Source organism: Vulpes lagopus, chromosome 3, assembly GCF_018345385.1.
Source record: "Vulpes lagopus strain Blue_001 chromosome 3, ASM1834538v1, whole genome shotgun sequence".
Lineage (NCBI taxonomy): Eukaryota > Metazoa > Chordata > Mammalia > Carnivora > Canidae > Vulpes > Vulpes lagopus.
In genome coordinates, this window is record NC_054826.1 from 127,752,049 (window position 1) to 127,771,655 (window position 19,607).

Below are 19,607 nucleotides of genomic sequence, written 5' to 3' on the forward strand. Positions count from 1 at the left end.
CCCAGCAGCCCTTGGGGAGGGTACATCTGTCATCCCCATTTTATACAGAGGGGGCCAGGCGCCAGGGCCTGGGGGCTGCGGGGGCACCAGGGAGGAACACCAGGGGCATCTCCAGCTGCCGGGCAGGAGCAGGGGTGGTGCAGGCCGCCGGTGGAGATGGCCATGCAGCTGGGAAGGGGGCCAGCCTGGGCTGCAGTGAAGCACCGCCAGCCCTCCTCCAGGCTGGGCTTTGGCAATTCTGCTGGCTCAGCAGCCCCTCCTCCCGGGATCCTCTGAGGCCTGACTTCCTGGAACGCTGCCCAAGCCCCACGCCTCTGCATCTACATCCCCTAGCCCAGGCGGCTGGCCTGCCATGCAACCCCCGTCCTCAGGCTGGGGGGACCCCAGGCAGACGCACATCTCTGTTTTCATGTGGACCCTCCCATCGGTCCTGGGCTGCAGGCAGAGCTGCTGGCCCATTTTACAGATGAGGCGGCGGAGTTTCAGGGCTTGTCCAAAGTCGCTGGGCTGGCTGGTGGCAGATCTAGGACTTCTTGACACCCCCCCCCCCCAGGCCATTACCTTCACGTGGCAGAGTGAATGAATCTAGCAGAGTCTATGGAGCTCTCTTCCCAGGTCTGTGTTCCTGAAGAAGGACTCCACAGCAACGTATCCCCTTGTAGGCCTGGGGAGTGACCATGGGGTGCCTGTTTGCAGGGTATAGATAGGGCTGGAGAGGGGCAGCTGCGGCGGGGCCAATTCATCACCCAGAGGAATTAGAGAATTCTAATTTGGAACTTAGCCTTTCAGGTCATGGTGAAGGTATATTTGCAAAGGTAGGAGGATGGGACATGTTTTACTTAATGAGTTGTTAGCATGGCTTATGACATTGAAATATCTCAACATCAGGTATGTGGGTCTCTGTTTGTGCCCTTGCCCCAGGCCCCGCAAATGCTGGGCTCAGGCTGGAGTGGTTTGCCGTAGTCAGCCGAAACATAAAAATAATGGTCAGGATGATAGCTGTCTTTTCACTTGTATTTTTTGCAATGCTTCTTGTGCGCCAGGCACACCGCTAGGCTCTGCAGCTACAAAGATGAGTAAAATACAGTCGCTCCCAAGTAGGGAGAGCCAAGAATATCACAATATCTGTAAAAACCATTTATTGAGTACTTATTAAGCTCTACTGCGAAGCGCTTTATGGATAGCAGCATCACGACTAATCCTCAGACAACTTAGAGAAAGCTATCCTTCTCAACCCCATTTTACAGAGGGGAAACCAGGGCTCAGAAAGACCACGTGACCAGAAAACCAAACCTGGTAAAAGGCAGAAATGGGACAAATGCTGAGGTGAGTGGGGGTTCAAAGCTCAGACTCACGACCTTGAGATTCTAGGACCTTAGGCAGGTCACTTGGCTTCCTGGAGCCTCCATTTTCTTCATCTGTAAAATGGGCACAATCTGCAAAGTTACCAGCGTGGTGCCTGAGCCAGCAGATGCCTAGAAATTGGTCACGATAAAGCATGGGGGGGCCCAGGCCTTTGTGTTTAGGGACCACCCCTGGGGAGCCCAGCATGTGCTGGGAGACCTAAGTTTGCTCCCTTAATCCCAAGGAAGACCCCTTGTTGGCACTGATCAGCTGCTTGGATCAGGAGGTCCTGGTGCCTGCTGCTCCCTCCACCTCCAAGGTGGGCACCTTCTTCCTGGCCCTGCTTGATGGTCTGGCCATGGGAAGAGGGGTGTCAGGCCATCATATGTGCAGACCCCTGCAAAAACTCCTGCCAGCCTTGCCCTGGTGGGGTGATAGTCTGAAGGGGTCAGAGGGGTGAGACCTGTGTGTGTGTGTGTGTGTGTGTGTGTGTGTGTGTGGCAGGCCAGGGAACAGGAGGGAGTAGGGACTGGTCAGTAGGGACCCAGTTGGTGGCTGGAAGCGGCTGGTTAACAGACTTGGTGGGGGGTCAGACTGGACCTGGGGATGGGGCTGGGGATAGGGGACGGGAGGCCTGTGGGGCTGCACCCCGGTGAGCGCTGGGGGCCGCGCTGTGGTTAGGGTTCCGACTGAGGCTGGGGGCGGGGAGCCGTGGCCTGCATTGTTTACGGACAGAGCGGGAGGCTGCAGGGGAAGGAGCGGCAGTTGGGGGTGGGGGTGCGGGTTCCCTGACACCGAATTCATTATTGGGAGATTCCTCTTCACCATCCCTCGACACCTCCCACGGGAACCACGGGCTGAAATGTCTGACAGCCTCTGGCGGGCCGGCTCCCGTGTGCGGCGGGTGCCCGGGCCCTCGCGCCCGCACGCCGCCCGCCGCCCGCCGCCCGCCGCCGCCGCCGCCGCGTCCCTCCCCCGTGGGTCCCGCAGCCTCTGGAAGCCTCTCGCAGGCTCAGCCTCGCGCCGCCGCCGAGCCGGGCTCCGCGCGCTGCCCCCGCCCCGGCGGCCCGTCCCCGCCCCGGCCGCGCAGAGGCCCCGGCCCGGCCCGCACGTGGGGAGGGGGCGTCCCGGCGCTCGGGGCCTGCGGGCAGAGCCAGCGAGCGGGGCGCGCGGCCGCGCGGGCGGACGGAGGTCGGCGGCCGCAGGAGCGGGACCCGGGCGTCCGGGAGGCGGTGCCAGGTGCCGCGCCCCCGCCCCGGGCCGCCCCCCGCCCCCCGCCCGTGACGCGCTCCCCGCCCCTCGGCGCCGGGAGCCCGAGCCGAGCCGAACCCCAGCCCGAGCCCGAGCCCGAGCCCGAGCCCGAGGACGGCGCGGGGCGCGGGCGGCGGCGGAGGCGGCGGGGGAGGCGGGGGGATGCGGCCGGGGCTGCGGGGCCGCCGCCGCCTCTGAGCCGAGCCCGCCGCGCGCACGGAGCGCAGCCGCGTCGCTGCGGCCCGGCCGCGCCATGGGGAAAGAGCAGGAGCTGGTGCAGGCGGTGAAGGCGGAGGACGTGGGGGCCGCGCAGAGGCTGCTGCAGAGGCCGCGGCCCGGGAAGGCCAGTGAGTGCGGGGCGCGGGGCGCGGGGCGCGGGGCGCGGGGCGCGGGGCGCGGGGCGCGGGGCGCGGGGCGCGGGGCGCGGGGCGCGGGGCGCGGGGCGCGGCCGGGTCCCCGGGGGCGGGGCGGGGCCGGCGCGCGCGGACCCCCGGCGCCGGAGGAGGGGCGGCCCCTGTCCGAGCCGGCACCTGGCCGCGGGCGCCCCCGCCCCTCCCGGCTCCGGGCTGGCGGCCGGAGGGCTCGGCCGGACCGCGGACCATCGCAGGGCGAGGCGAGGCCGCCCCCCTTCCCCGCCGCGGAGAGAGGGAGGAGGCCGCGCGGCGAGGGGCGGCCACGGGGCGGACGGTCCATGTCCGCCCCCCTCCCCGCCCGACGTTTAATAACACGTTTTGCGGGGAATGGGGGGGAGGACCATGCTGGGGGTGTGGCTGCCCAGGCATGGCCCGCTGTGGGCCCTTTACTCCCCGGGGGCAGAGGCCCAAGGTCGCCCGGCCCAGCGCGGGCAGGGCTCCAGGCAGACGCAGACCCTGCGGGGACCCCGCGCTGCTCCGGCTTCCCTGCGGGGAAAGGGGTTGGGGGGGGCTCCCCGGGGGGGGGGGGGGCTCCGCCTGGCCATCCTGAGCGTGCGCTGTGAGGGCCCCTGGGAAGGGCTGGGAGCTTGGAGTCCTGATCCCAGCACTCATCCCAGCTCAGCCCAGAGCCTCCCCGGGGGCCGCTGGAGATGGATGGATGGGTGTGCGGACCAGCTGCGTGTGCGGCTGCGCACGTAGGGCCGTGTCAGTGTGTCAGGGCACCTGTGCAGGCACGGGCAGGGCTCTGCAGGATGGCACGTGGGGTCCGGGTGCCCCACTCCCCCCCACCCCCAGGGACTGTAGGTAACCCAGGGCGGCCCCTCCCCTTTCGGGGCGAAGGCTGCTGAGAACTCCACCGGCCTGGGACTGCTGGTGGGGGCAGGCCTTCCAGCCCCAGGAAGACCCCTCCCGCTGCAGCCTCATCCCCTCTGTGCAGTTCCAGAGCCTGGCATGATCACCTATACAGGCTGCTCCGCCTTCTACACCCGAGGCCCGGGGTGGTCTGCCTGCTGGGGCCAGCTTCAGGGCTTCAGGGTTCAGAAAGGGAAGGCTTCCAGGCAGAGGCAGCCGGTAGGGGAGCCTTGAAAGCAGGTGGAGGGAGTGAGAGGTGGAAGGCTAGGTAAAGGTTTCCACCTAGTGGCCGAGAGACCTTGGGCACGGCCGGTTCCAGGTCTCTGGGCCTCAGTCTCCTCATCTGTAGGATGGGGACATTTGCGGTCCCTGCTTGTAGGACTGTTGGAAGAACAGCGGGAGAGCACACAGGAAGCCCAGGCACCTCCTAAGTGCCCAGGAAGTACTAACCAGGAGTATTTCCTTGGGCAGCCCGGGATGGCCTCCAGGAAAGTGGGGCATTGGATCTGGCCATCCAGGGAAGGTGTGAGGGTTGTGCCTCTACCTGGTGTCCACCTGGATCTTTGCACCTGTCCCTGCCTGGTCTGCTTTCTGGGAGAGGCACCTGCCCTGGCCCCCGTATCTGGGCTCTGTGACTCACAGGGGCGGGCATAATAAATCAGACAGAGAAATCCCTCCATGAATTAGCTCAGTTGTCATGGTAACACTGGCCTGCTTTGGAGTAAGATGTATTTTGATTCAGCAAAGTACAGCTGGAGTTTGGGCCATGGGGTGGGGGGCATCCAGCGGTGCTCTCTCAGGGTCCCCCCACTCTGGAGGTTTTCCCGTGATCCTTGTCTCCAAGACCTCCAGCCCCTGCTGGCGCCCCCCTGCACCCCAATCTCTGAGTTGCCCCAGGGTCTGTCAGCACTGCCGTCCGGCCTGGAAGGGAGCCCCCCCCCACAAGCCTGGGCACCGGACCCTCAGCAGCTGCCCTCGAGACGAAGGAGACTGCTCTGGAGGGAGTTCACAGGGCGAGGGGCGGCCTTCCTCTGGGCCTCACCTCCCCTTCCCCAAATTCGCTGCAGACTGCAGGCCAGCATGCCTGTGTCCTCTCACCTTGGCCCACTAATACTTGCCGTGCGGCGTGTGGCCCAGCCTCCTGCCAGGGGGGTTTGGAGGAGACCGCCCTGCCTGCCTGCCCTGGGGAGGCTGAGAGGCTTCCCTGCCCTGTGCCAACACCAGAGGCCAGGACCGCATCCCTGCGGGGGCAGCCATGGCTCTGTGGGGCTGGCACACCAGTGGCCTTGGGGGCAGAGGAGCATCTGGGCAGGGGGCAGAGGCGGGGGGGGGAGAGGGCCCGAGGCCGCCTCCCCCTCCATCTCTGCAGCCTGGAGTTTGGGGCTGACCCCAAGGCCAGGGACGGTCCCAGGAAAGTGGTTAGAGGACTGAGTGGAAGGAGCTGGGAGAGCCAAATGCGTGGGGTGGGTTGGGGCTGAGGTTTATGTCCATTGCCCACATGGGGGCTGCAGGACCTAGTGCTCTTGTGGGAAAGATAAGGAGACTCCTGGAGGAGTTTCTGGGCTCTTTCCTGTGGCACCCACTCGCCCCCTTCCGCCCCAGCTGCTCTGGCCGCTCCTGCCATGCCTGGTCTACCTCCATCCAGAGCACCTGTCTTTGCGGGGGGCACCTCTCTGGCACCAGGCAGGCTTCCCTCGTATGACCTCCTGGAAGCTCAAGGTCCCCCACACGCATCAGGGGGTGCTCCAGGGTGGAGACTCCCCTCCCCCACTGGTGTCTATGCCACTTCCTGGGTCTTGATCTCCAGCTCCTCCAAAGTTTCAGTGCTTGCAGGTGTGGCCAGGTTGGGGGGCAGGGGACACGGGGCCACACTGGAGCTCAGAAGAAGGGGCAGCAAATATCAAAGCTAGGCTGAGTGTTTCGGGGTGAGAACACCCTGAGCTTGGCCCTGGGTGGGGGAGGGGATGACGGGACCGCAGTATGGGGGGTGGAGGACATCCGTTCAGGTGCCAACATACCCGGCCCCTCACACGCGCCCGGCACTGTTTCAGCCAGCAAGGATACAGCATGAGCAAAATAGATTAAAAAGAAAAAAAAAAAAAAAAAGACCTTGCCCATTTTGGAGCTTGTGCTGTAGCGATGGAGATGGACACAGAAGGTAAATGGTAGTGATAGGAGCTCGAGAGAGAACTGCGATAGACGCAGGATGGGATGGGGGTTGCTGCTCTAGATGGGGAGCCCAGCGGGTCTTCTCCAAGCTGGTGATGTTTGGATAAAGTCCTGAAGGACGTGAGGGAGGGAGTTACGGGGATTATTGGGAATAACAGCACCCCGCACGTACCCACAGCACACGCAAAGACCCTGTGGCAGGGGCGGTCGGTGTGTGGGGGCATCATTGAGGAGGCTTGTGTGGCTGGAAGAAGGGTGCTGGGAAGGTCAAAGTGAAGTGGGGCTGTGTCCTGTGGGCCATTGTCCAGTGCTGGCTTTTAGCCCCAGTGACACAGGAGCTGTCTTCAGGAGAGGACCAGTGGCAGTAGGATCTGACTCGTGTTCTCACAGGGTTCCCCTGACCTCAGTGGCATGGAGGATGGCCTGAGTGGCAAGGGGAGCCGGTGGGGAAGCAGGGATGCCAGTGACCCTATCGGAGACGCTGGCCTGCTCCTGGTGGTGACAGTGGCAGCGGTGGGAAGTGGTAGGATTCTGAGTGTGCCTTGAAGGTAGAGCCGGTAGGATGTGCTGGCGCAGACCCTATAAGGTACTTAGGGCTGACTCCAAGGTTTCAGCATGGACCACCGAGGAAGGGTGGCACTGCTGCCACCTTAGATGGCCATCAGTGTCTGAGCAGGGGGGACGTGGGGCGGTGGAGCTGCCTCTCCCCAGAGCCTCTGCTCCGCTCTGCGCAGAGAAGCCCCTCAAGGGAGAGGGTGGGCGTGGTGCTTCCACAGGGTTCATGTCAGTAATTGCCACTTGCTGAGCTGACTCTGCGCCAGACCCTTCACGTTCTGAGGATGCACATGCCCTGAGGCCTGGGAGCCTGGCCCCACGGTTGGTTCCCCTTTGAGCTAAGGCCGAGGCCATAGGACTAGTAAGGGCCCGGTGAGAGTTTGAACTTGGGTCCATCTGCCTTCGTGGGCCCCGTGGACCGGCGGGGCCTCACACACCCCGCATCCAGCAGCTGGAGAGCCGAGGCTAGAGCAGCCGGGGTTGCTGTGGGTCCCCAAGTGGGTTCTGGATCAGCCTCTCTGTGACTCGACTCTCTTGGGTTCCTGCTCTTGGGGACCCCTGCCCCCACCCTGTCCTGGGCCTGCACAAAGGGGCTTCTGTCCTGCCAGCCCCTCCCTCGCAGAGTGACTGACCCACAAATGGGTTATGTAACCATGGCCCAGACAGGCAGGGGCTTGGCCTGAGTCCGGCTGGCCCTGAGCCCACAGGGAGGGCATCGGTGGGCTCCCTTCTTCTGGCACTCAGCGGTGGAGGCCAGGACTGGGGAGGCCCCGGACGAAACTAGGGCCCCAAAGGGAGGGTTTGGGCCCCTTGAGCTTCGGGCAGACTGATCCCGGGCCCCAGGCGGGCCCCTGAGGATGTGGTAGCCGTTCTTGCGTGGTCACTCGGGGGCACCCGCCCACCCGCCTGGCTCCCCCTCCTCCTGTCTTGCCAGTTGGGACTCGTCCACATGGGCAGGCCCAGGGCTGGGAATGGGGGGAGGCTGCACCCTGAAAATGCAGATCTTCCCCCAGAGATACCCCAATTTCCGGGTGTTCCAGCCTTCCCAGGCCACCCCCGGCCCCATCTGGGTCCTTCTGAGAAACAGATTGTGCCAGCTTTCTCCCTCCCGCCATCGGTAGGTGCTTAGCCAGCGTCCCAAAGGAGGGGGTACATGTGTGCATGTGTGTGCCTGTGTGGGTGCTCAGCTCTGGCGTCCGTCCCCGGGTGGGGACGAGCCCGGAGCCCTTGGCTCTGTGAACTTGCTAACACCGTAGTTCCGTGGGGAAACCAGGGCCCAAGAGCTGGTACCTGTGGCTGAGTGCAGGGAACAGACTTGACCCAATGAAGAACTGTTTCTTGAGCCTGCCAGGGAGCGAGCCGGAGCGCCTGCCGGCTCTGTGGCTGCCTGGAGGGGCAGGACAGACGCCCTCACGGTCCCTTTCCCACCCCTAGAGCTCCTGGGCTCTACCAAGAAGATAAATGTCAACTTCCAGGACCCGGATGGGTGAGTTCGCAGACGGGAGAGGCCAGGCTGGCACCGGGGCCGGGTGGACGTGGGTGGCTGCTGCAGGAGGCCGGGTGCCCCCCTCCCCGCCCATTCATGCCTGCCGCCCGCCGCAGCTTCTCCGCCCTGCACCACGCGGCCCTGAATGGCAACACAGAACTGATCGCCCTGCTGCTAGAGGCCCAGGCCGCCGTGGACATCAAGGACAACAAAGGCAAGGCGGTCAGGGACCCCAGCGCCAGGGCAGGGGTCACTTCGCGGGTGGCAGGGGGTGCCGCGACAGAGGCCCCGGCCCAGAGTCTCGGTCTGGGTCGAGGCAGGTTCCCCTGGGATCAGCCTCCTGTAGGCTAGGTCAGATTCAGGGCTGAGGGGTGGCTCCCAACGGTGCCCCCCGCCCACCCCCACCCTCCCCTGCCTTCTCCCAGGCATGCGGCCGCTGCACTACGCGGCCTGGCAGGGCCGGAAGGAGCCCATGAAGCTGGTGCTGAAGGCAGGTTCAGCGGTGAACATCCCCTCGGACGAGGGCCACATCCCCCTGCACCTGGCGGCCCAGCACGGTCACTACGATGTGGTAAGGAGCGTGTCAGGGATGGCCAGGCGCCGGGGTGGCGGGAGCCGGGTGGCCGCCCCCGGGGTCTGATGGCAGCCTGTGACCCCGCAGTCCGAGATGCTGCTGCAGCACCAGTCCAACCCGTGCATGGTGGACAACTCGGGGAAGACACCCCTAGACCTGGCCTGTGAGTTCGGCCGCGTCGGGGTAAGTGTCCCCGGAGAGCTGAGGGGACTGCGTGTGCTCTGCCTCCCCCTCAGGGAGGGGTGGGAGTGGGGAGACACAACTGTGACCCTCTGCCCGGGCCCTGGCCCCTCCCTCAAGGTGGTCCAGCTGCTCCTGAGCAGCAACATGTGTGCGGCCTTGCTGGAGCCACGGCCCGGAGATACCACCGACCCCAATGGCACCAGCCCCCTGCACCTGGCAGCCAAGAATGGCCACATTGACATCATCAGGTATGACCGCGTGGGGGCGAGAGGAGGCGGCCCAGCTGTGGGCTTCCTGCTTCTGGCCTGGGGGCCCCGGGGACGTGGTCAGGCCTCCGGTGTGCAGGAAGCCTCTGGCCGCCATGTAAAGGATACAGTAGACAGGCCAGAGCCCCGGCTTCTACAGCCCCAAGCCCCGGCGAGGTCGTGGCCCTGCCACTCGCTGGCTGACCTTGTGGAGATACTCAGCTTCTCTGAGACCCAGCTCTCCCCTCCATGAAGTGGGTATTTTGGCAGTGGCCCCTGCTAGGGTGACCTAATGGCCGTTGGGGTCAGCCCGCGGGGGGTCAGCCCTGTGGGGGTCACTTCCACAGATGCTGGGCCAGGGGCTGACACCGCAGTCGGGAGGCGGGGCCTGGGAATGCCCGTCCACTGGGGAGGAGTGTGGCTCCTGCTGTCGGGGGCTGCCCGCTGCCACCGCCGCCTTCCTTCCAGACTCCTCCTCCAGGCTGGCATTGACATTAACCGCCAGACCAAGTCCGGCACGGCCCTGCACGAAGCCGCGCTCTGTGGGAAGACGGAAGTGGTCCGGCTCCTGCTGGACGTGAGTCAGGGGCCACGGGAGCTGGGGCGGGGGCGGGGAGCAGGAGGTCTCCTGACAGGCCACACCGTCTGGCACCTACAGAACGGGATTAATGCCCACGTGAGGAACACCTACAGCCAGACGGCCCTGGACATCGTGCACCAGTTCACCACGTCCCAAGCCAGCAAGGAGATCAAGCAACTGCTGCGAGGTGGGCCAGGGGGCGGGGTGGGGAGGCCGGGGAAGGCGTGGGGGCTGGGGGGTCTGGGCCTGGTGGCTGGCAGGACTGGGGGGTCTCCCTCCTGTGTCCCCAGAGGCCTCGGCGGCTCTGCAGGTCCGGGCGACCAAGGATTACTGCAACAATTACGACCTGACCAGCCTCAACGTGAAAGCTGGGGACATCATCACGGTAAGGCCAGCCTGGGGAGGGCAGGGGGATGGGGGGGCCCAGGTGCTCACCCCGCAGCCCCCCATGTGGCTACTGGGAAGCCCGGGGGTCTGGACGGGAGGCCTGGGTCACATACACACACACACACACACACACACACACACACACACACACACCCTCCCCAACCTGGAGGGGCATCTCCCTGAGCTCGCCCTGATGCCTCGGGCCAGGTCCTGGAGCAGCACCCCGACGGCCGCTGGAAGGGCTGTATCCACGACAACCGGACCGGCCACGACCGTGTGGGCTACTTCCCGTCCTCCCTGGGCGAAGCCATTGTGAAGCGAGCAGGCAAGTCCCCCCCCCACCCCCCGGGCCTCGGCTTGGGCACCAGAAGGAAGCACGTGGCCATGTGTGGTGGGTGGCAGGGCCATTGCTGGGCGTGGGGTCCAGAGTGGGCTCCTGCCGGCCGGCTCGTCAGCCTCCCCACGCCTATTCCTTCAATTATTCAATAGACGTCATGCATCAGCCACTAGGAATCGATGGTGACCCAAGAATGATGGACATCATTCTTGCTCTCAAGCTCACCCCTAGGGACAGTGGGGAGAATGGCAGTGAAGTAAATACAAAAATGTGCTAACTAATGCTAAAGATAATGTGCACGGAGGCCTGCTTTTTACTTATTTTTATTAGTTTTAGGAGTAAAATGCAGTGATTCATCAGGTGTACAGAGGCCTGCCTTCTAGACAGGGTGGTCAGAAAAAGCACTGGGGCGGGGAGACTGGCCCGGACAGAGCATCCAGGCAGCGGGAACCACATATGCGAAGGCCCTGGGGCAGAACAGGGCATACGATGTCAAGGGCCTGAAGGAGACCCACACAGCACAGCTGGCACAGTGTGAGGAGCAGGAAAGGCATGTGGCCGGGCCACAGGGGGGTTGGTGAGATGGTTTACCTCCTAGAGATGACGTGGACATCAACAGATGAGGGGAGGGGACAGAGGGGGCCCGTCAGGAGGCATGGGAAGCCCACCCAGGGTCATCTAGGTTTCTGGGGGCCTCTCCCCTGGCAGAAAGGAGGTGCACCTCCTGCCCTCCCAATGCCCCACCCAGGACCACAGTGTCGCCACGGTGTCCTGCTCTCACATGCACAGGGCAGGGAGGGGTCTTCTGGGGCTCTCGCCACTGCCTGGAGACAGCCGGGGCCAGAGGAGGCTGCAGTGTCGACATGAGGGGCCCCTGCTCTGCCCAGGGTCTGGGGCCAGGCCAAGGATGCCCCCTCGCCATGTGGGGGCCCCAGGCCTGGCCAGCTGGGGTTCAGGGTAGCCGTGCTGTCCCACAGGTTCTCGAGCAGGCGCCGAACAAAGCCCACCCCAGGCCGGCAGCTCCTCGGGGCCCTCGGCGCCCCCCGAGGAGATCTGGGTGCTGAGGAAGCCTTTTGCAGGTAGGTTTTGACCTCTGGAGGTCAGGGCGGCAGTGCTTCTCTGAGGGAGCACCCCGCGCGGGCAGAGCCAGCAGCGGCTCAGGGTGCTCCCTGTGTTGGCAGGTGGGGACCGCAGCGGCAGCCTGAGCGGCGCGGCCGGTGCAAGAAGCGGCGGGGGCCACGCCCTGCACGCAGGCTCCGAAGGGGTTAAGGTAGGTGGTCTGGGGAGCAGGGCCGGGGTGGCTGGGCACCGAGCAGCGCCGGCCAGCGTGCCTGTCTGGGTTGTAGCTCCTGGCAACGGTGCTCTCACAGAAGTCAGTCTCCGAGTCCAGCCCCGGGGACAGCCCCGTCAAGCCTCCAGAGGGCTCCACAGGTAAGGGCAAGGCTGCCGCAGCCCTGGCCTAGTGGGGAGCGCCCCCCTCCCGAGCACCCCTGCCCCAGCACACCGTCTGTCTCCAGGTGCGGCCCGGTCCCAGCCTCCAGCGGCCCACGCGGGGCAGGTGTACGGGGAGCAGCCGGCCCGGAAGCTGGAGCCGGCCTCGGAGGGCAAGGTACCGGGCCGGGCTGGCCGCGGGGAGGGGCTCCCGGGCAGCCTGCTTGGGGCGCGGGCGGTGGGGGGCCCTGACAGGCCAGGCCCTTACTTCTGTCCGTTTGTCAGTCTGTGTGTGTAGGTGTTGTCTCTTGTGTGGGTTGTGCGTGTGAGCTAGTGCGAACGGCAAGTGTGACGGCATGAGGTGAGCAGGGGACGTGCCTGTGTGTGGGCGGTGACTGCGAGCCGGGCACGTGCGCGCATGTGCTGTGCGTAGGAGGCGTGTGTGAGGCCAGGCCGGCCGCGTGTGGGGCTGAGAGGGGCCCGCTGTAGGCATGGCGCGGGCGGCTGGCTGCTTCTCCTGCGTACCTCTGGATGGAGCCTGCCCGCCCCGGCCGGGGGGCGGGGGCTGCTCCGCGCAGCGCAGCGGAGGCCACATTCCCGAGCCCCTGGCACGGGTGTCCCCAGTGCGGGAATAGGGGGGCTGGTCAGGGGAGCCTGTGACACAGAGGACAGCAGCTGGACCCTTCCGGCGGAGACCACGGGAGGCGGTTGCAGCGCCGATGGAGCTCGCCGCGCCGGCAGTGGGGACCGCGGAGTAAGGAGGCACGTGGGGGCCAGGCTGTCCCAGGCCCGGCTGCGGGGGCACCGGCGGATGGCAGACCGAGCAGCTGAGCGAAGGAGGAGCCGGCACAGCGGCCCGGGTGCACGCCTGGCAGGCCAGCGGGCAGGCGAGCCTGCAGCGGGTCCCTTGTGTCTTCCAGAGCGCCGAGGCCGTGAGCCAGTGGCTCGCCACGTTCCAGCTGCAGCTCTACGCCTCCAACTTCATCAGCGCTGGCTACGACCTGCCCACCATCAGCCGCATGACCCCAGAGGTGAGCTGCCCGGAGGCTGGCGGCCCGCGGTGGCCGATACGGGCCCCCGGCCTCCCGCTCACAGGCCTCTCCTCTCCCAGGACCTCACGGCCATTGGGGTCACCAAGCCAGGCCACCGGAAGAAGATCACTGCAGAGATCAGTGGCTTGAGCATCCCCGACTGGCTCCCGGAACACAAACCCGTAAGGCTCCCGGCACCCTGGTGGCTGTGCCCAGGGTAGTCGGATGGACAGACAGACTGCCCCTCTGGCTACAGCCCTCACCTGCCCTCTGGGGCTCCAGGGAGAGAACAGAGGCTGGCCTCTGTTTGTCTCTCATGGGCACTGGAGCCAGCCTTCCTGGGGCAGGGGCGACAGCCTCTGGGGGCTGTCAGGACAAGGAGAGCCTGAAGCCAGGAGGGTGCCGCCCCCCAGTACATGCTCCCGCAAAGGCCCTCCACACTGAGGCAGCCACACAGGCACACCACCTGGCACCCAACAGCACCCCACCGCATCCCCCCCACACGCCAAGAGGACCCCGTGTTGATGGGAAGTGCTTGCACGCATCCAGGCACATGTCCAGGGAGGACGTGTGCCTGCTTCGTGTACACGGACAGCATGCGTGTACCAAATATAGTCAAGGCGCCGGCTGACGACTGCATACACACACCCACACTCTCAGCAGCACGTGCTGGCTCCGCGGACAGCGGACACCCACACACACCACTGTGCCGTCACCAACAATCACCAGTGTGGTGCGACAGGTTCTGGGCCTGCCTGGGAAAGGTGGGCCCAAGGCCTGCTGCATCTACGAGGGCACCCAAAGCCCCCAGGGCTGTGGGTCAGTGATGGGGAGGTTCATGCTCACCTCTCCCCATGAGCACGTCCCTGTCCCATGGGCCTCACGTTGCTCTGGGCACCTAGGGGTGACCATGTGTGCTGCGTGTCGGTGAGTGAGCGACGGGTGTCCAGCTGAGAGTGTGGAAGGTGGACATGGCTCATGTGAATGGAGAGCATCATGGGTATTTACGTGTGTGCGTGCTGTGCCTGCATGACCTGTGCCCAGTATGGTGTGGAAATGGGCGTGAGCGTGTCTGGAGGGTGCTGCTGCTCGTGTATGGCTGGGACGCAGGGTGCGTGTCTATGTGTATCTGGTCAGTGGCGCTGTGTGTCTGTGTCTGTGACGTGGCTGCCGTAGCAGGTGAGGGTGAGGAGGCACGTCCTTCCCCTCCCCCAACGGTGTCCTGAGGATAGGGTCATCCCTGTGTGTGTGTGTTTGCGTGTGTTCGCACATGCGTGGGAGCTGGCCTTGGGCTCCTCCTGAGGTCACGCTGTCTCCAAAGCTGACACCTCTGGCCTGTCCATTTGTCCTTCTGTCTGTCTGTGCCAGGCTGGCCCGGTGCCCCTCCCCCTCCCCCGAAAGCTCTGAGCGGCAGGCAGGGTGTGGCCACGGCTGGGGCTGCCCTGTCTGTCCCCCTGCTCCCCAGGCGAACCTGGCGGTGTGGCTGTCCATGATCGGCCTGGCCCAGTACTACAAGGTGCTGGTGGACAACGGCTATGAGAACATAGACTTCATCACCGACATCACCTGGGAGGACCTGCAGGAGATCGGCATCACTAAGCTGGGTGAGGCCCCAGCCCCGCTGCCTGTCTTCTTGTCCCTGCTGCCTGCCCTGGCCTGACCTGCCCCTGCCCACCCAGGACACCAGAAGAAGCTGATGCTGGCGGTGAGGAAACTGGCAGAGCTGCAGAAGGCAGAGTACGCCAAGTATGAGGGGGGACCCCTGCGCCGGAAGGCCCCACAGTCGCTCGAAGTGATGGCCATCGAGTCGCCAACGCCGCCTGAGCCCGCCCCGGCTGACTGCCAGTCTCCTAAGATGACCACCTTCCAGGACAGCGAGCTCAGTGGTGAGCTGCAGGCTGCCATGACCGGCCCGGCCGAGGGCGCCGCTGCCTCCGCCCCTACCACCACTGCCGAGAAGCCCCCCAACCACCTGCCCCCCATGCCGAGAGCCTCCCTGCGGCAGGAGCCCAGCCTGGGTGGACAGGCACGGCACATGAGCAGCTCTCAGGAGCTGCTGGGCGAGGGGCCCCCGGGGCCTGGCAGCCCCCTGTCGCGAAGCCAGGAGTACCTGCTGGATGAGGGGCCGGCCTCCGGCACCCCACCCAAGGAGACCCGGCCCAGCCGGCACGGCCATGGTGTCAAGCGGGCCAGCGTGCCCCCAGTGCCGGGCAAGCCGCGGCAGGTCCTCCCGCCAGGTGCCAGCCCCTTCACACCCCCTCAGACGCCCACCAAGGCCCAGCCAGGCTCCCCTCAGGCCCTGGGGGGGCCTCAGGGTCCAACCCCAGCCACAGCCAAGGTGAAGCCCACCCCCCAGCTGCTGCCACCGACGGAGCGGCCCATGTCACCCCGCTCGCTGCCGCAGTCACCCACACACCGTGGCTTTGCCTACGTGCTACCCCAGCCCGTGGAGAGTGACGCAGGGCCACCGCCTCCCACGGCCGCACCCCCACCGGTGCCCACCCTGTGCCTGCCTCCGGAGGCCGATGTGGAGCAGGGGCGGCCCAAGAAGCGCGCCCACAGCCTGAACCGCTACACAGCGTCTGACAGCGAGCCGGAGCGGGACGAGCTCTTGGTGCCAGCCGCCGTGGGGCCCTACGCCACCGTCCAGCGGCGAGTGGGCCGCAGCCACTCGGTGCGAGCCCCCGCCGGTGCCGATAAGAACGTCAACCGCAGCCAGTCGTTTGCCGTTCGGCCCCGCAAGAAGGGGCCGCCGCCGCCCCCGCCCAAGCGCTCCAGCTCCGCCATGGCCAGCGCCAACCTGGCCGATGAGTCGGTGCCGGACGCCGAGACGGAGGGCGCCGGGGCCGAGGACGGCAGGCTAGGGGTCCGGGCGCAGCGCCGGCGGGCCAGCGACCTGGCCGGCAGTGTGGACACAGGCAGCGCGGGCAGCGTGAAGAGCATCGCGGCCATGCTGGAGTTATCCTCCATCGGTGGTGGGGGCCGAGCAGCCCGCAGGCCCCCCGAGGGCCACCCCACGCCTCGCCCTGCCAGCCCGGAGCCGGGCCGGGTAGCCACAGTGCTGGCATCAGTAAAGCACAAGGAGGCCATCGGGCCCGACGGGGAGGTGGTGAACCGGCGCCGCACGCTCAGCGGGCCCGTCACGGGACTTATGGCCGCCGCCCGCCGGGGGCCTGGGGACTCGGGGGGGCCTGCAGATCATGGCCACGTTGTGGAGGATGCTGCCACCCGGCAGCGGTCTCGAGGTCCAGCCAAGGGTGAGGCGAGTGCGGAGGGCCCACCCCTGGCCAGGGTGGAGGCCAGTGCCACGCTCAAGAGGCGCATCCGAGCCAAGCAGAGCCAGCAGGAGAACGTCAAGTTCATCCTGACTGAGTCTGACACAGTCAAGCGCCGGCCCAAAGCCAAGGAGCGGGAGGCAGGGCCCGAGCCACCACCGCCACTGTCCGTGTACCAGAATGGCACGGGCACCGTGCGCCGCAGACCAGCCTCTGAGCAGACTGGGCCCCCGGAGCTGCCCCCGCCACCCCCACCGGCAGAACCCCCGCCGCCCACTGACCTGCTGCACCTGCCCCCGCTGCCCCCGCCTGACACCGACACCCGGAAGCCAGCCAAGCCGCCAGTGTCTCCCAAGCCCATGCTGGCCCAGCCTGTGCCCAAGATCCAGGGCTCACCCACGCCTGCCTCCAAGAAGGTGCCGCTGCCAGGTCCTGGCAGCCCAGGTAGGTGCGGGAGCCCGCTGGGGAAGGGCCCCCACCCCTGCCTCCACACCTGCCCATTCCAGGGTCTGAGGGCTTTTCCTCTCCTTGAATTGGAGGAAGGCTGGGGAGAATGGGGTGGGAAAGGGTCCTCAAACCTCGTCACCCACCCCCCCGCCACCCATGGGACAACTCTGCTGGCCTAGAACTGGGAGGAGGGTGGATGTTGGTCACTTTGCTCAGTGAAGGGGGCACAGAAAGCCATGGATAACAGCACCCATGGAGGGAGGACAGGTGCATTATGCTGGGTCACGGAGAACCCTGCCCAGGCTGGACAGTGACCCTGGCACAGAGGGAGGGGGCAGGCTTCCAAGCAGAAGGATCGGAGGTGCAAAGGCCCTGCGGTATTCAAGCAACTCAAGGGCCAATGGTGGTGGCAGGCCACACCTGAAGGGGCATGGCGCTGGGGGGCAGACCGGGAGGGGTCTGGAAGCGGTGCGTCAGCAGGTACGCAGAGAGGGGCGCGCCCCCTGGCGGCAGCGGGGAGTCCGGGGAAGGGGGGTGGCGGGAGGTGGAGGGGCGGGGGGGGGCGGGGCCCCGGCAGGACTCCCGCCGCGAGGGCAGGTGTGCGTCCCGCCCCCCCCCTCCCCCGTCCCCGGTGCGAGTCTCCTCCTCCCCGCAGAGGTGAAGCGCGCCCACGGCACGCCGCCGCCCGTGTCTCCCAAGCCACCGCCGCCGCCCACGGCGCCCAAGCCGGCCAAGGCCGCCGCGGGGCTGCAGTCGGGCAGTGCCAGCCCGTCGCCAGCGCCCTCGCCCGCTCGCCAGCCGCCCGCCGCCCTCGCCAAGCCGGCCAGCACGCCGCCCTCGCTGAGCGCCAGCCCCGCCAAACCCCCGTCCCCCGGTGCGCCCGCGCTGCACGTGCCCGCCAAGCCGCCGCGCGCCGCCGCCGCCGCCGCCGCCGGGGCCCCCGCCGCACCCGAGGGCGCCTCGCCGGGAGACAGCGCCCGGCAGAAGCTGGAGGAGACGAGCGCGTGCCTGGCGGCAGCGCTGCAAGCCGTGGAGGAGAAGATCCGGCAGGAGGATGCGCAGGGCGTGCGGTAGGTGCGGGGGGCGGGGCCGCGGCGGGGGGAAGGGGTGGGGTCCGGCGGGGGGCGGGGCCTGCAGAGAAGGGGTGGGGGCGGGCGGGCGGGGCCTGCTGCAGGGGTGGGCGTCCGGGGGCGGGGCCTGCTGCCGGGGGAGGGGCCTGCAGGGAAGGGATGGGCTCTGGCGGGGTCTGCGGGGCGGGGGCGGGCCAAGTGGGGCGGGGCAGCGAGGAAGGGGCGGGGCAGCGGGGTCGCGGTCGGGTCCTGGGGGGACGCGGGCAGGGGTGCCCCGCCCGCCCACGCCCGCCCACGCCCGCCCGCCGGCCCGCAGCCCCTCGTCCGCCGAGGAGAAGAGCACCGGCAGCATCCTGGACGACATCGGCAGCATGTTCGACGACCTGGCCGACCAGCTGGACGCCATGCTGGAGTGACGCGGCCGCTCACGTCGGGCCGGCCCGCGCCGCCCGGCCCGGCCCGGCCCGCACACTGACCTTTACCTCAGGGTGGGCACCTCTGGGCGCAGCGCGAGCGGGCAGGGCGGCGGCCGGCGGAGGCCAGGCGCAGGGGACCTGCCGGCCAGGCGGGGAGGGGCGGCAGGCCCGTGCTGCCCGTCCCCTGCACAAGCACAACTGCCCCCCGGGCGCAGGCCTGGAGGACTGCCTGGCCAAGGGGCCCAAGGGCTCTGGGTGAACGCTGCTGCCCGCTGGGTGCCCGCTCCCGTCTGCTGCTCCCCGTGCAATAACTGCTGGGCCACCGCCCACCCACGCCAGGCTCAGCCTGCTGCGGACGGAGGAGGGGCAGCCGGAGGGGAGCAGCCTCTTCCACCCCCTCCCCATCTGGCAGAGCACAGGCCTATGCCTAGCACAGAACTGCCCTTTGGGGACCTTCTGCCAGCCGCTCCAGCGCAGCACAAGGGGCTGGGGTGGGGTCGCGCCCTGCCCCTCTGTACCCCCCAGAATATAAGCTATCGAGAGTATTAATTTATTGGGAATGAGCTGAGGCAGATTTCCCCAGAGAAACAAAAGGTATAACTTTAACAGATATATATTTAAAGAAAGAAAAAATATTATTGATTCTATAGAAAACCATTTACCAACTGTAAGGACACTGAAGTCTAGCTCAAGACAAAAGCTGTTAGAGGCCTTGGCCGTCTGTCTGCCCATCCTTCCCTCTGTCCAGGACCCCTGGCCCAGTAGCACAAACAGGAGGCTGGGGTCCCGGAGGGTCCATGCTCCACTAGGGCCTCCCCCTCCCCCTCCCTCTCTCCTAACTTCTCTGCATCTGAAGAACTCGAAGGATGTGCCTTGCTTGCTGCTGGGCTGTGTCCTCCACACCGTGGAGCTGGTGGGGAGGGTCCCTGCCCTCCCCGGGGGTGCTGGTGGGAGGTGCGCCTCGGTGTTGGGGCAGCTGTGCGTGCGACATGGGCACATCAGCCCGGGGGCAGCGGTGGGTGCAGGGTGTGCATGCCAGGCTGCGTGTGGCGCGTGCAGGGTGGGGGGGTGCCCAACCCTCCTTCCCGGGACTCTCCCCCATCCAAGTTCCCACAGACGCTTCTGCTCATGGTCCCAGGCTGTGTCGTGTGGTCCTTGCCCCCCCTCTTTTCCTCTCTCCTCTCTCTCCAAAAAGTACTGACTGGCCTCCTCTATTGTGTTTGCTGATCCACGTGTGTTGGGCACAACTTTGACGTTTCTTAAAAAAAAAAAAAAAAAAAAAATCGACGCCGAAAACCAGCGGTTGTGATGTGGGCGGGCAGAGGGGATCGGCCAATGTGGCATCTGGGCATGTGGGGCCCCTTCCAATTGTCATGCCCTGATGCTGCCCCAGGTGGGTGCACCTGGCCTCTCTTCAGTGGGCGGCCCGGGCCGGGGCTCCAGCAAGTGGGGAGGGGGGTTCCGGGCAGGGAGCTGCTGTCAGCTGTCAATAAACAGCAGAAAACAGAGCTGCCTGGCTCACTTCTTGGGGACATGTGTTGGGGAGAGTGGGGGTCTAGCT

At 66.5% G+C, this 19,607-nt stretch overlaps 1 protein-coding gene across 2 annotated transcripts; it reads left to right on the top strand.

The window, feature by feature from the left end:
• The first annotated feature begins 2,749 nt into the window (after positions 1-2,749).
• On the top strand, positions 2,750-19,554 carry CASKIN1 (CASK interacting protein 1). 2 transcript variants are annotated; one of them, XM_041749197.1, is made up of 20 exons: positions 2,750-2,942; positions 8,019-8,070; positions 8,187-8,284; positions 8,496-8,641; positions 8,732-8,827; positions 8,945-9,075; positions 9,541-9,649; positions 9,731-9,839; positions 9,943-10,037; positions 10,247-10,364; positions 11,354-11,455; positions 11,558-11,646; positions 11,723-11,807; positions 11,894-11,985; positions 12,728-12,838; positions 12,919-13,020; positions 14,304-14,442; positions 14,518-16,557; positions 17,216-17,630; positions 17,947-19,554. In XM_041749197.1, exons 1-20 carry the CDS (start codon positions 2,849-2,851, stop codon positions 18,044-18,046), a joined length of 4,323 nt encoding a protein of 1,440 aa, XP_041605131.1. In that variant the 5' UTR covers positions 2,750-2,848; the 3' UTR covers positions 18,047-19,554. The 2 variants fall into 2 exon arrangements, with proteins under 2 accessions (XP_041605131.1, XP_041605132.1); XM_041749198.1 differs by lacking the exons at positions 12,728-12,838; positions 12,919-13,020.
• The last annotated feature ends 53 nt before the right edge of the window (positions 19,555-19,607 follow it).

Coding starts and splice junctions, on each gene's coding strand:
- CASKIN1 (XM_041749197.1), top strand. CDS start 2,849: ATGGGGAAAGAGCAGGAGCTGGTGCAGGCGGTGAAGGCGGAGGACGTG. Junction 9,650..9,730: donor TGGTCCGGCTCCTGCTGGAC/GTGAGTCAGGGG, acceptor TGGCACCTACAG/AACGGGATTAATGCCCACGT. Junction 11,808..11,893: donor GCCTCCAGAGGGCTCCACAG/GTAAGGGCAAGG, acceptor GTCTGTCTCCAG/GTGCGGCCCGGTCCCAGCCT.